The 15,595-nt window shown below is 36.2% G+C and overlaps 1 protein-coding gene across 10 annotated transcripts in view; it reads right to left on the minus strand.

Annotated features, from left to right (window-relative positions):
- Positions 1 to 15,595, minus strand: part of USP40 (ubiquitin specific peptidase 40) — a 91,393-nt gene that overhangs the window by 26,876 nt on the left and 48,922 nt on the right. For 9 of the 10 annotated variants that reach the window (XM_063648121.1, XM_054479018.2, XM_054479017.2 and 6 more), the window contains 3 exons: positions 11,499 to 11,552; positions 10,637 to 10,725; positions 8,982 to 9,068 (listed from right to left, as the gene is read on the minus strand). In XM_063648121.1, coding sequence (XP_063504191.1) covers positions 8,982 to 9,068; positions 10,637 to 10,725; positions 11,499 to 11,552 — 230 coding nt within the window. The remainder of the gene's footprint in view (positions 1 to 8,981; positions 9,069 to 10,636; positions 10,726 to 11,498; positions 11,553 to 15,595) is intronic. The other variant, XM_063648120.1, reaches the window with a different exon arrangement.

A 15,595-nucleotide genomic window follows, 5' to 3' on the forward strand; every position in this document is an offset into this window, starting at 1 on the left:
ATAGAGCAAGTAAGATGAAGAGTAAAAACTGCTCACTGGACATAGTAATGTGGAGGCCACTAATGACCCTGACATAAGTTGTTTCAGTGACATAGCAAGGAACAAGTCTGCCTGCAAGGGGTTCAACAGACTACAGAAAGGAAGATATATCACTTTTGAAAAGTTCTGTGGTTTCTTTCCTTGAAATTAAAAAATGTAAAGTTAAAAAGGCCAGTAAAAAACTGGGAAAATACGTGCAGAAAATAGTAAAATGATCCTCAAATACCCATCACCCAGTCCCAATTACAAGTTCAGTATCCCTTATTTGAAATACTTAGGACTAGAAGTGTTGGATTTAAAAAAAAATTTTGGAATATCTGCATTATACTTACCAGCTAAGTAACCTCAATCCAAAAATCTAAATATGAAATGCTCCAATGAATATTTTCTTTGAGTGTCATGTCAAAGGGTCAAAAAGTGCTCAAAAAGTTTTGGATTTTGCAATCTGGCAGTGGCCCTGCCTCCCCAGACAGAGCGCTGCACAGCCGCCTGGCCCACACATGCCTGCACCCAGCCCAATAGCAAGTGTGGCAGTATCCCCCTCCCCAGAGAGACCAACACACAGCTATGCTCAGGCTGTGCTTGGTTTCAGCACAAACCAGCACCCTTTCCTCCACCAAACCATGTCACCTCTGTCACAAACACCTGTAACCTAGGAAATTGAGGCAACTGCACACATCATTAATGAGGATTACAGCTGAAGAACTGGTGTAGGGATCATGCTACTGAGCCCACCAAGAACCAAAGCCAACAACACATCATTTCCAACAGACACCCTAGAATCCATCTATAGGAAAAAGCTCCTCCCTACAAAAGCTACTCCATAAAATTGGAAAAAGTAAGTGTTCAAGTAAATGTGAAGATATCAACATAAGAAGACAAAACATGAAGGGCCAAGGAAAGGTGATATTCTGAAAGGAACACAATAAGTCTCCAGTAACAAACCCCGAAGAAAAGTATATTTATGAAATGCCTGAAAAGAAATTCAAAACAATGATCTTAAGGAAACTCATAAACAAGAGAATGCAGACAAACAATCCAAAATTCAACAAAATCAGAAAAAATAATTCATAATCTGAATCAGAAGTTCATCAGAGAAAGAATTTCTGAACTTGAAGACAGGTCTTTTGAAATAACCCGGTCAGAAGAATAAAAAGAATTAACAATTTAAAAAGAATGAAGAAAGCCTATAGGACCAACAAGACACCATTAAATGAACAAGTTTTCTCATCGTAGAAGTGCCAGGGGGAGAATAAATGACAAAAGACACAGAAAATCTATTTAATTAAATAATAGGTGAAAAATTCCCAAGTCTGGGAGAGATACGGACATCCAGATCCAGAAAGCTCACAGGTTCCCCAATTAGATTCAACACAAAAAGATCCTCTTTGGGCACTTTATAATAAGACTCTCAAAAGTTAAAGACAAAAAGAGAATTCTGAAAGCTACAAGATAAAAGCATTAAGTCACATATAAGGGAATCCCCAGTAGATTATCAGTGGATTTCTTAGCAGAAACCTTGCAGGCCAGAAGAAAATGGGGGTAATATAGAAAGAAAAAAACACTGTCAGCCAAGAATATTATATCCAGCAAAGCTATCCTTCAGAAATAAAGGCGAGATATAAATCTCAGATAAGCAAAAGCTAAAGGAATTTATGACCACTAGACCAATCTTACAAGAAAATACTTAAGGGAGCGCTACAACTGGAAACAAAAGGATGATAATTTCTATCATGAAAATACACGAAAGTATAAAACTCACAAGTATAGGTAAATTCATAATCATACTTGGAATACCCCAGTGTTGCAATGGTGCTATATAAATTTATCAATCCTCTTCCATGAAGGTTTAAAGTCAAAACAGTCAAAAACAACAACAGTTACAATTAGTGGCTAAGGACACAATAAAGATGTAAATTAAGGCAAAAAAACATAAATTGTAGAGGGAAGGGAAAAAATTCTACACTATTTTCATATGACCAAAGTTGAGTTGGATACAGCTTAAAATAGTCTGTTATAAGTACAAGACTCTCTATCTTAGTGCCACAGTAACCACAAAGAAAGAAATGACAGAAAATACACAAATAAGAAAGAGAAAAGAAACAAAGCTTAGCACCATAGACAACCATCAAACCACAGAAGTAAACTACTAGAAAGGAAGGAAAAGATCTACAAAACAACCAGAAAACAATTAACAAAATGGCAGGAGTAAGTTCTTACTTATCAATAATAACCTTGATTAAATTCTTCAATTAAAAGATATAAGAGTGACTGAATGGGTTAAAAAAAAGAAGACCCAACTATATGTTGCCTAAAAAAGACTCACCTCACTGTTAAAGACAAACATAGACTGAAAGTGAAGGGATGGAAAAAGATAGTCCATGCAAATAGAAACCAAAAGTGAGCGAGAGTAGCCACATTTATGTCAGATAAAATAGACTTTAACTCAAAAACTGTAAAAGGTCATTATAATTGATAATGGTCACTGTAGGAGAAGGTCATTATATAATAACTTATTATATAATCTATAATGATATAAAGGGATTCAATGAGAGGATATAACAATTGTAAACATATATGCAAACACCACCAGAACACCCAAATATATAAAGCAAATATTATTAGACCTCTAGGGGAACAAGACTGCAATACAATAATAGTAGGGACTTCAACACCTCACTTTCAATAATGGAAAGATCATCGAGACAGAAAATCAACAAAGAAACATTAAACTTAAACTGCACCATAGACCAAATGGAGCTAACAGATATTTATAGAACAGTCCATCAAGAGCTGCAGGATATACATTCGTGTCAACTGCACAGAGAATATTATCCATGATAGATCACACATTAAACCACAAAACGAGTCTTAATACATTTAAGACAGAGATCATATCAAGTATCTTTTCTAACCACAATAAAACTAGAAATCAAAAAGAAAAACTTTGAAAACCTTACAAATACATGGAAATTAAACACGCTTCCAAAGAACCAATAAGTCAATGAAGAAAGTAAAAGGGAAATTTTAAAATGCCTTGAGACTAAAATAGAAACATATTATATCAAAACCCATGGGATACAGCAAAAACAGTTCTAAGAGGGAAGTTCACAGCAATAGATGCCTAGATCAAAAATGAAGAAAGACTTCTAATAAACAACCTAACCATGAACCTCAAGGAACTAGAAACATAAGGACAAACTACACCCAAAAGAAGCAGAAGGGAATAATAAAGCTCAGAGCAGAAATAAACAAAGTAGGAACTAATAAAACAATTCAAAAGAGAAACAAAATTAAAAACTGGTTCTTTTAATAGATAAAATTGGCAAACCTTTAGCTAGACTTAGAAAAAAAGAGTGAAGACTCAAATAAAGTCAGAGATGAAAATCAGACATTACAATTGATACCACAGACATACAAAGGATCATAAGAGACTATTATGAACAACTACTTGCCAATAAATTTAAAAACATAGAAGAAATGGATAAATTCCTGGACATATACAATATACTAAGATTAAATGATGAAGAAATAGAAAATCTGAACAGGCCAACAACAAGTGAGAAAATGCTTTCAGTAATAAAGTCTTTCATAAAAGAAAAGCTGAGGACCTAATGGCTTCACTGCTGAATTCTACCAAACATTTAAAGAATACCAATTCTCCTCAAACTACTCCAGAAAATTGAAAAGTTGTGAATATTTCCAAACTCATTTTATGAGGCCAGCATTATCCTGATTCCAAAACCAGATGTAGATTCAACAACAAAAAAAGAAAACTATAGGCCAATATCCCTGATGAACATAGATGTAAAAACTGTGAACAAGATATTAGCAAACTGAATTTAACAAGCACATTAAAAAGACCATTCATAATTATCAAGTGGTATTCATCCCAAGGATGAAAAAATGCATAAGGAACCACAAAAAAACCCAAATAGTCAAAGCAATTGTGAGCAAAAAGAACAGAGCTGGAGGCACTATACTGCCTTACTTCAAAATATACTACAAAGCAAAAGTAACCAAAACAGCATGGTACTGGCAAAAAGTCTGACACATAGGCCAATGCACCAGAATAAAGAGCCCAGAAATAAATTCACATACTTAACAGCCAACTGATTTTTGATAGATGTGCCAAGAACACACATTGGGAAAATGATAGTCTCTTCAACAAATGGTTCTGGGAAAACTGGATCTCCATATGCAGAATAATGAGACTAGATTCCCTAACTCTCACTAAATACAAAAATCAACTCAAAATGGTTCAAATGGTTAAATGTAAAACCCAAAACGATGTAACTACTAAAGGAAAACATAGGGGGAACACTATGACACTGGGTTAGGCAAGAATTTTTAAAATAAGCTTTGGTTGCCTCAAAAGCACAGGCAACAAAAGAACATAGACAAATGGGATTATATCAAACTAAAAAGCTTTTGTACAGCAAAAGAAACAACAGAGTAAAGAGACAACCTACAGAATTGGAGAAATGTTTGCAAAGTATAAATCTAACAAAGGGGGCTGGGCGTGGTTGCTCGCACCTGTAATCCCAGCACTTTGGGAGGCTGAGATGGGCAGATCACTTGAGTTCAGGAGTTCAAGACCAGCCTGGGCAACATGGTGAGACACCGCCTCTACCAAAAATACAAAAAAAAAAAAAAAAAAAAAAAAAGCTGGGCACAGTGGCATATACCTGCGATCCCAGCTACTTCGGAGGCTGAGATGGAAGGATCACTTGAGCCCTGGGGGCAGAGGTTGCAGTGAGCTGAGATCACCCCACTGCATGCCAGCCTGGGTGACCAGAGCAAGACTATCTTAAAAAAAAAAATCTAACAAAGAGTTAATATCCGGAATATATTATATAAGGAACTTAAACAATTCAACAGCAAAAAAAAGTACCTGATTTAAAAATTGGCAAAAGACTTTAGTAAACATTTCTCAAAAAACACACAAATGGCCAACAGGTACACACACAAAAAATGCTCAACATCACAAATCATAAAGGAAATGTAAATCAAAACCACAATGAAGTACCATCTCACTCCAGTTAGAATGGCTACTATCAAAAAAACAAGAGAAAACATGTATTTACAAGAATGTGGTGAAAAGGGAACATTTATGCACTGTTGGTGAGACTGTAAATTAGTACGGCCATTATAGAAAACAGTACGGATGTTCCTCACAAAATTAAACATAGAACTATCATGTGATTCACCAATCCCACTACTGGGTATGTGTCCAAAGGGTATGAAATCAGTGTGTCAAAGAGATATCTGCACTCCCATGTTTACTGGAGCATTATTTACAATCGCCAAGATATCGAATCAACCTAAGCATCCAACAGTGGATGAACAGGTAAGGAAAATGTGGTATATATACACAACAGGGTACTATTCAGCCATAAAAAAGAATAAAATCCTGTTATTTGTGACAACATGGATGAACCTGGAAGACATCATGTTAAGTGAACGAAGCCAGGCACAGAAAGGCTGATCCGTAATATGACCTCACTCATATGTGGAATCTTAAAAAAAAAAAAAAAAAAAGAGTTGACATCATAGAAGCAGAGAGAAACAGTAGTTACTAGTTACTGAGGGGGAGATGTAAGGGGAGGATGGGAGAGGGTGGTCAACAGGTACAAAGTTACAATCTAATAGGAGGAATAAGCTCTAGTGTTCTATTGCACAGTAGGGTGATGATGGTTAACAGTAAGGATTGTATATTAAAAAATAGTTAGAAAAGCTCTTGAGTGTTCTCACCACCAAGAAATGCTAAGTGCATGAGGTAATGAGTATGCTAAATACCCTGATTTAATCATTATAAAACACACATATGTACCAGAATATTAAAATGTACCCCATAAATATGTGTCAATTTAATTTTTTTTAAATAGTTTCAGATTTTGGAGCATTTTGGATTTTGGATTTTGGGATCAGGGATGCTTAACTTGTATTGCCATGGCCAGTTTTATGTGTCAATAACCCACTCACTTTCCCTGCCCTTGCTCCAGAGTTTTTTGAAGCAAATGCCAGATATATAATTTCATTTGTAAACATTTATTATGCATCTCTAAAAGATATTTTTAAAAACCTAAAATGATTATGACAGCTAAAAAATTAAGAATTCCTTAATACCAACAAATATCCAACTAATGTTCACATTTCTCTACTTTCTCTTAAATTATTACTAAAGTTCCTTCCTTTGGCTTGAGTTAGGGTCCAAAGAAGTCCATACATTGCAACTGGTTGCTATGTCTTTTAAGCCTCTTTTGACCTATAGGTTGTCCTTGTCCCCTGCCATTTATCTTTTGTAGAAGAGTTTTCTGATCTACATTTGGCTAATTGCAGACCTGTGATGAATTTAACCTGTTCCTATGCCTCCTGTATTTCCTATAAATTGGTAGTTAGACCTAGAGGCTTATTCAGATTCAGGTCTGGTTGTTTGGTTTTTTGCAATAAGGGCATGGGTATTGTTCTGAATTTCTATGTTGTCTGAGTGTTGCTGTTTTTTGGGCTAGCAATCTTTGAGGATCATTGCCTAGGTTCATTAATTTATTAGGAGTTGAAAAAATGTGAAATTCTAAAATGTCTTCTTCATTTATTAGTTGGAATATGTTTATAAATAAAACTTACCATTATCTGCTTAGCTACCCTGGGATATAGTTTTCAAGGGAAAAACAGGAAAAAAATGCTTTATTTTTTACCTTTATGGTTGCCTAGCATCCATTATAGGTAACAGTGCATATTTTTGTATAGGATCATTATGAACTCACAGATTTACAGATTTTATGTACTTGTTTCAATTGATTTTTATTATTTTTCTCACTCATGTTCAAATTGTCTCATCTTTGGCTAGTGGGCTCCTCAATCTCTTTGATGATTCCAATAGTCTTTGTTAGCGGCTTCACTGCTTTCTGTGATGGTAAGATGTTTCAGGCTCATCTTACACATTTCCTGACCTAGATATATAATCAGCTATTATTCTAAGATGCCCTGGTTCCTGTTCATAGAAAATGGTATTTGGCAGCCATAATCTGGGTGCTAGGGGTACTCTGCTGCTACCAGGTTGGTCACTCTTTCTAACCTGTATCAGGGGACAGAGCTGGAAAAAAAAATTTTTTTTTTAAAATATATGAAGTTCATACAGATTTTTCTATTTCAAATTCAGGAGAACAGGTTTTTTTAAACCACATTGATTTTATTTGTCTCTCTGTTTTCTAATACTAAAGGTCTCAGTTCTCAATAACAGCAATATAATTATTTACTTTATCACATACACACATATATACAAACATTCATACCACTGTGTGTGTATATAAATACTAGAAAAAATATGCCGAAATGTTAATATTGGTAGGATAAAGAATAATGATAGGTTTTCATTTTTTTCTTTTAATTAATTTCCGCATATTCAACATTTCTATAATAAAAAAGTATTATTGATAGAAAGAAAAAAATTGTAATCTTTTTTTTTCTTTTTATTATTATTATTATTATACTTTAGGCTCTATGGTACATGTGCGCAACGTGCAGGTAAGTTACATATGTAGACATGTGCCATGCTGGTGCGCTGCACCCACCAACTCGTCATCTAGCATTAGGTATATCTCCCAATGCTATCCCTCCCCCCTCCCCCCACCCCACAACAGTCCCCGAAGTGTGATGTTCCCCTTCCTGTGTTCATGTGTTCTCATTGTTCAATTCCCACCTATGAGTGAGAATATGCGGTGTTTGGATTTTTGTTCTTGCGATAGTTTACTGAGAATGATGATTTCCAATTTCATCCATGTCCCTACAAAGGACATGAACTCATCATTTTTTATGGCTGCATAGTATTCCATGGTGTATATGTGCCACATTTTCTTAATCCAGTCTATCATTGTGAACAGGCAACCTACAAAATGGGAGAAAATTTTTGCAACCTACTCATCTGACAAAGGGCTAATATCCAGAATCTACAATGAACTCCAACAAATTTACAAGAAAAAAACAAACAACCCCATCAAAAAGTGGGCGAAGGACATGAACAGACACTTCTCAAAAGAAGACATTTATGCAGCCAAAAAACACATGAAAAAATGCTCACCATCACTGGCCATCAGAGAAATGCAAATCAAAACCACAATGAGATACCATCGCACACCAGTTAGAACGGCAATCATTAAAAAGTCAGGAAACAACAGGTGCTGGAGAGGATGTGGAGAAATAGGAACACTTTTACACTGTTGGTGGGACTGTAAACTAGTTCAACCCTTGTGGAAGTCAGTGTGGTGATTCCTCAGGGATCTAGAACTAGAAATTCCATTCGACCCAGCCATCCCATTACTGGGTATATACCCAAAGGACTATAAATCATGCTGCTATAAAGACACATGCACACGTATGTTTATTGCGGCATTATTCACAATAGCAAAGACTTGGAACCAACCCAAAAATTGTAATCTTATTTAAAATTTCCAGTTGAGGCTGAGTGGAGTGGCTCACGCCTGTAATCCCAGCACTTTGGGAGGCTGAGGCGGGTGGATCACTTGAGGTCAGGAGTTTGAGACCAGCCTGGCTAACATGGAGAAACCCCATCTCTACTAAAAATACAAAAATTAGCCAGGTGTGGTAGCAGGTAACTGTAATCCCAGCTACTCAGGAGGCTGAGGCAGGAGAATCACTTGAACCCGGGAGGCAGAGGTTGCAGTGAGCTGAGATCATGCCACTGTACTCCAGCCTGGGTGACAGAGTTGAGACTCTGTCTAAAAAAAAAAAAAAAAATCTAGTTGGTTCACCAATTTTCAAGCTCCCAAAATAATTCCTCTAGTGAGTACATATAATTCTCTAAAGTATATCATATTAGGCCTAGTTTAGGACCTTCAAATCTTAACACAGGATACCACTATTCCTCACAGCAAACATACAAACACACACAGCCTCTGAAAACAAAAGGTAAAATTACTTACATCTCTCACAGATATTGTTTCTTCTACTATGATTTCCATTTCTGTCCCAGGTTGAACGTCACTCCCCATTGCAAAAAACAGGAACAACTAATATCAAGACAGACGTGTAAATGCAATTTAATCTGAATTTTAAAATCCAATAAATGTATTATTTACTTTCAAAAATGTAAAGCCAAGGGCCCATGAAACTTTAACAAAAAATCTCAATTTATATGAAAATACGACTATGATTAATAACTTAATGTTACAATTTAAGCAATAATTATGCCTACCCAGAAGTATAAATTGTTTCATCATCAATGTTTTTTACTCCTAATAAATGTCTCTCACATACACTACTTCTTTTTCTTTCCTTTTTTTTTTTTTTGAGATGGAGTTTTGCTCTTGTTGCCCAGGCTGGAGTGCAGTGGAGCGATCTTGGCTCACTGCAACCTCTGCCTCGCAAGTTCAAGCGATTCTCCTACCTCAGCCTCCCATGTAGCTGGGATTCCAGGTGCATGCCACTACGTCCGGCTAATTTTTTGTTTTAGTAGAGGCAGGGTCTCACCATGTTGGCCAGGCTGGTGTTGAACTCCTGACTTCAGGTGACCCACCCGCCTCAGCCTTCCAAAGGGTTGAGATTACAGATGTGAGCCACCGCGCCCGGCCAACATACACTATTTCTTCTACTATGATCTCCATCTCTGTCTCGATCACTCCCAAAAGGAATTTGTAATTACTACACACAGTTAGCATTAGTTTTTTTTGAGTCACTTGGTTATGATTTTATTTTCTGCCAAGGGATTCAAATATTACAATTCTCAAGACTCCAAAGGAAAAATACAAATCTGATCTCTTATTCAGTTCCTTATAGCCCTGCTTTTCCTTTCTAACTCAACCTCACTTGTCATGTTTTCCCTCCTATCAGCTTGTCATGCACTACTATTTGCTGGAGTTCAGGGGAAAGCAAGTTAAGGGGGAAGTGGTCGGGAAAGTAACGAAGTGAATTTGGGAACCATGGGCAACCTGATTTGAGTCCAGATTACCCTGCTACAGGGTATTCACAATAAGAATATCCTTATGATTTCTGCACTGTAATAAGCTGATTAGCTGGGTATGGCTTCTGGCAAAGGTCAAACCTGATGGTGTTTTATACTGAAAATGGACACTGATAAAGACAAGGGGAAAGGGAGGCTGCTCTGAGACTATTATATTAGTGCAGAGAGTAATTAAGTCCAAAATTAATAAACTGTGTTTCATTAAACCTAAAATGCTACTGAGTGTTAGACTTACTATTTTCTGTACCAGTGCCAGCTATAACTGCAGAACGTCCCTGACTGTAAGATGCAACCTCATCTCACAGATGTAAAAACATGGGAAAAAGAAGGTATATCTTAGAACTTAGGAAATATAGTGGTTGAAAGTGGTGGCCACTCAACATTAAAGATTCCTTTTAACCACAAAATCTTCATAGAAAAAGAAACATAAATATGCTTTGGCATAATATTTTATATTTAAACATCTAGAACTATAAGGATATATTCCTAAAATAAAATGTATGATTTAAGAAAAAAACTTTTAGAGAAAAACAATATTACTGGAGTAGTTAAGGTACTAGTTATAATTCTGGTTATGGAAGGGTTGATTTTGTTTTGAAACAGGTGACCTTATTTTACCTGAGACGAACTTGGTGCTTTTCCAAGACACAGTCCCAATGAACTTCCCATCTTCAATTCTGCTTCCTTCAAAGTATAGCTGTCCGGCACTTAAAAAAATTTTGATAACATGATGAAGGTTATTAATTCCTAGCTCTCTAAGAAAAATAAATACTGAAATCAGTAGTAGTTCTTTGGAAATCAAGAATATCAAGAACGAAGAAAAATGAGTTGCACTTCAGGCAAAAGGATTACATGCACTAAGATTAGGTTTGATTTTCAATTTCCATACTCTAGGATATTTTGTTCCTGTTTTCTATATAACAATGCTAAATGGAAGCTATGAATATCTAGTTTCCTACTTAATAAAAATGACTTGTTCAAAGAGCTGTTGTTTATATGGATTAAAAGCCAGATAATCCAAATCAATCCATAAATGAAGAAGTAGCTTCTTTGAAGTTTAAAGTTGAGATTGTTATTACCATCAATAATTAGGCTCATCCATGACTAAATTAAATCTAATGGTAAGAGGTGATACAGAGATGAGAACTGAAGATTTTATTTCATAATTGGTATCACAATAAAATTCGCAAAAAAATGGAAAAATTTTGAAAATAAAGCTGGAAAAAATATAACTAGATCAAACCCGTGACTAAAATGAGAATCAGATAATCAGAAAGAACGGTGTTTCATTTAGAAAACAGAAGTGTTTGTTTCTGGTTAAGGTTTTCTGTAATGTAAGGGTAAGATACCTGGATGAAAATATGTCCTATAAATCAGTTTCCAAAAGGTAATTTTTAAATATTAGGTATTGGAGGCCACTATTTATCAAGAAAGACAGATGAGTATAAGCCACCTTTTGAAAGTTATCAAAAAGATTTACCTGGACAAAGAAGCTTCCCATGTCTATCAATAGGTCTCAAACAGCTGTTGTCAGCTATATATAAAAGGAATATTATTTTTCTTAGCATATTATTTTTCTTAGAGAGCTAGGAATTAATAACCTTCATCCTATTATCAAAATAAAAGGAAGCTGGTTACAGCATCAAACACAGAAAACAAAAGAGAGATGCTCTATTGTGTTAATTAGCAGAAAACTACAGAAAGCTAAAAACAAAAACAAACCAAAAACCCCCCAACAACCAAAGAAAAAACCCCAAAGTAAGTACAGGCAGTCTTTGTTTTGTGCAGTAGTGCAAGACTAAAAGTACCAGGTGAAACTGTGCAAAACAATCTTAATCAATGGAAAAATTACAATCGTTCCATGATGCTTAAAAATTTTTGTTGAAACACTTAAAACCCTCTTCGTTATTAATATTATACATGTATTGGGAAAGGAAAAAACAGTAAAACCAATATTTAGACTATAATTTAAAATACTAGAATCTTTGAGAATTACAATGTTTTCTGTCTTTGTAAATTACATATGAAGAGTAGTTTAAGCAGGGCTTGGTTTCTTCTCATTGTATAGCTTATAATATGGAGTGACATCTTTCCTGTCCTGTGGCAAACTGTCATACTCCTTTCTAAGTGTGGATCAGCTTCCAATATCTAGAGTCTCTTGAGTGACAGCAGGGTCAACATTCTCAGAGGTAGCTGCTGCTTCTATAACTCCATATACTTTTGTTTCTTTGTGTACTTTCTTCTCTGTTGGTCAATTCCCTCTTTTGATTATGTATTCTTGTAAAATGTCATGGTGGTGGGTTTAGCACTGCAACACAACTACATGCTTTGCTGTCTGTGTAGTGAAGTGAAGTGTACATGCAGTGACAAACCACCAGCAGACTTGAAAGAAGTGAAGTGAATGGTTACTGCTTGTGGTACACATGTGTTATTTATGTGATTAACTGTGCCCTGAAGAGCTGGCAGTCAAGTGTGTACTTTATTCAGTTACAGTTAATATACCATATACCATGGTTGCTGAAATTTTAACCATCTTGCTGGGGGACTGATGTTATATAACTAAATGGTAGTAATGAAATTTGTGCATGTCAGAACAGTACAAGCAGACTGCCTATATTTAAAATATGTTGGGTGATTTTATGCTTATTAAATGGGCCAGCACGTGCTATGTTTGAGGATACAGATTCTTGCTTTGGAAGAATATATTTCCTCAAGATCCCCTGGTGCTTGGAAGGGGCATACCAAGTTTTCAGTTCAAACAGAATTCTTAAAAAGTAGGACATAAATTGGAGGGGTGGGGGAAGGTTTAGTGTTCTGTATAGACAACAATGGTATGAACCTTAGAAGTTCTAACTTTATTAGACCACAGCAGAATCTCTTTCTGAGATTCCTGAGTTCAATATCTTGTATTACAGTAATATGAGGCTAGCATACAATTCTCACATAAATCTCTTGTCAATGGAAACAATTTACTTGAAGAGTTCCCCAACTTAAAAAGTGCTTTTAAAATACTTTTAAAGTCTCTTTAAAATCTGTTGGTTTTCACTGAACAGGTACTTACTGTATATTGTCTATGTGCCAGGCACTGTGCTAGAAACTGGAAATATAGTGGTAAGCAAAGCAGTGTAAACTCAGTCCTCACAGAACCTTGTCTAATGGGGGACGTGGATGTTAAAAACACAAATAAAAGGGCAGCTACAGTGATAAACGCTATGAAGGAAAAGTACAGGGTATTAGGAGAGTACATCAGCAAGACTAACTGGGATTGTGTGGTCAGGGATAAAAGGAGAAGGAACATTTCAGATGAGACCAAATAAACAGCTAAAGTTAAAAGCAAAGGGAAGAGAGTTGAAAGAGAGACTGAGCACTAAGAAGTCTTGGGGGTTAAAGAGAGCTTGTGCACTGAGAAACGCAGAAAAGTCAGCATGGGAAGTGAGTTGTGAGTACGCAGAAAAGCAGATCACAACAAGGTTACAGTTAAGCAGGGGTCAAATTATTCAGGTTCTTGTAGGCTAGGTTAAGGAATTAACCTAAGTGCAATGGAAAGCACTAAAGGGCTTTGTGCAGAGGAGTGACAGGATCTAATTCCCACATATTGACGATCAAATGGTTTGGAGAGGGGCAAGAGTGGAAGAAGGGAGACAAGTTACAGGGGGTGACAACAAACTATGCATTTATAAACCAATGACTTTTAATGGACTTTACTGAGTTATAATTTTCTTATAATAAAATACATCTGGTTTAAATGTACAGTTAATAGTTTGATAAGTACATAAACATCTGGTAACCACCAGCAAACTGAGGTATAATTTGCATCATCCCCTCTAAAACTCCGTGTCAATTTGCAGCCAATCCCTCTTCCTCCCTCCCAATCCTGATCTGCCTTCTGTAACTACAGCTTAGATTTTATTTGTCTAAAGTGTCCTATGTGTGGAACCACACAATGTGTACTCTTTTGCATCTACTTTCTTTCTCTTGGCATAATGACTTTGAGATGCATTCATGTGTTGCATGTGGTGGAACTAGCAGTGCCTTGCTCTTCAGTGATGAACAGTATCCATTGCTTAAATACACCATCATTTGTTCATCCATTCGCCTGCTCATGGGCTTTAGGATTGCTTCCAGTTTGGGGTTAGGAACATTTATGTCTTTATAAGGATATATGTTTTAACTCTTATTCAGTAAATACCTAGATGTAGAATTGGTAAGTGGATGTTTAAATTTATAAGAAATAAGCTAACTTTTCCAAAGTGGCTGTACCCATTTTACCCTCCCACCAGCAACATATGGGAGTTCCAGTTGCTCCACATCCTTGCTAACACTTGGTTGACTTAACATTTTAAGTTTTATTTATTCCACTGGGTGCACAGTAGGGTGTCATTATGGTTTTAATTTGATTGCTAATGATTCTGAGCATTTTTCCCTGTACTTACTGGTCATTCATAGGTAGGTCTTCTTTTGTAAAGTGTCTGTTCAAGATTCTAAACCTGAGTTAGGTTACAAGGTTTTGGAGTCTCGCTCTGTTGCCCAGGCTGGAGTGCAGTGGCGCGATCTCGGCTCACTGCAATCTCTGCCTCCCAGGTTCATGCCATTCTCCTGCCTCAGCCTCCCGAGTAGCTGGGACTACAGGCGCCTGCCACCTCGCCTGGCTAATTTTTTGTATTTTTAGTACAGATGGGGTTTCACCGTGTTAGCCAGGGTGGTCTCGATCTCCTGACCTCGTGATCCGCCCCCCTTGGCCTCCCAAAGTGCTGGGATTACAGGCGTGAGCCACTGCGCTCGGCCTTTGTTTTTTTTTTTTTTAATATTCTGAATGTAAGTTGATTGTCAAATATGTGTTTCATAAATATTTTCTCCCAGTTTTTGGCTTGCCTTTCCAAATGCCTTTTGAAGAGTAGAAGTTTTAAATTTTAATGTAAATTAATTAGGCTTTTCTTCCATGGTTTGTGCTTTTTGAGTCCTATCTTTAAGAATACAAAAACCTTTCCTTATGATAAAGTAACAAAGATTTCCTCATATATTTTCTCCAAGAAATTTTGTAGTTTTAGATTTTAACTTTTAGTTGTATGATCCATTTAATTTTTGCATCAGGTGAAGTAAAGCTTGAGGTTCATTTCTGCACATACAAATATCCAAATGGCCCAGCACTATTTGTTGAAAAAATACTATCTCTCTGCATGAAAATACCTTGGCACCTCTGTTGAAAGTCAACGACTATGCACCTATTTCTAGATTCTCTAAGTTCCACTGTAAATATTTTAGGCTTCACGGGCCACAGGTGATCTCTGTTGCACATTCTTCTTCTTTAAAAAGCCCTTTACTGGTGTGAAAACTATTCTTTGCCCACTGGCTGAGAAAAAACAGGTTGTAGGCCATAGTTTGCTGACCTCCTCTCTATATGTCTACCTGTATGCCAATATACACTGTCTAGAGTAAGCCTTGAAATCAGATAGTGTAACTCTTCCAACTTTGTTCTCTTGTTTTCAAAAGTGTTATGGCCACTTTAAATTCTTTGTATTTCCATAAAAATTGTAGAGTCAGCTTGTCAATTTCTTTAAAAAATGTTAAGATTCTGTG

The sequence above is a fragment of the Pongo pygmaeus genome, chromosome 11, assembly GCF_028885625.2.
Source record: "Pongo pygmaeus isolate AG05252 chromosome 11, NHGRI_mPonPyg2-v2.0_pri, whole genome shotgun sequence".
NCBI lineage: Eukaryota > Metazoa > Chordata > Mammalia > Primates > Hominidae > Pongo > Pongo pygmaeus.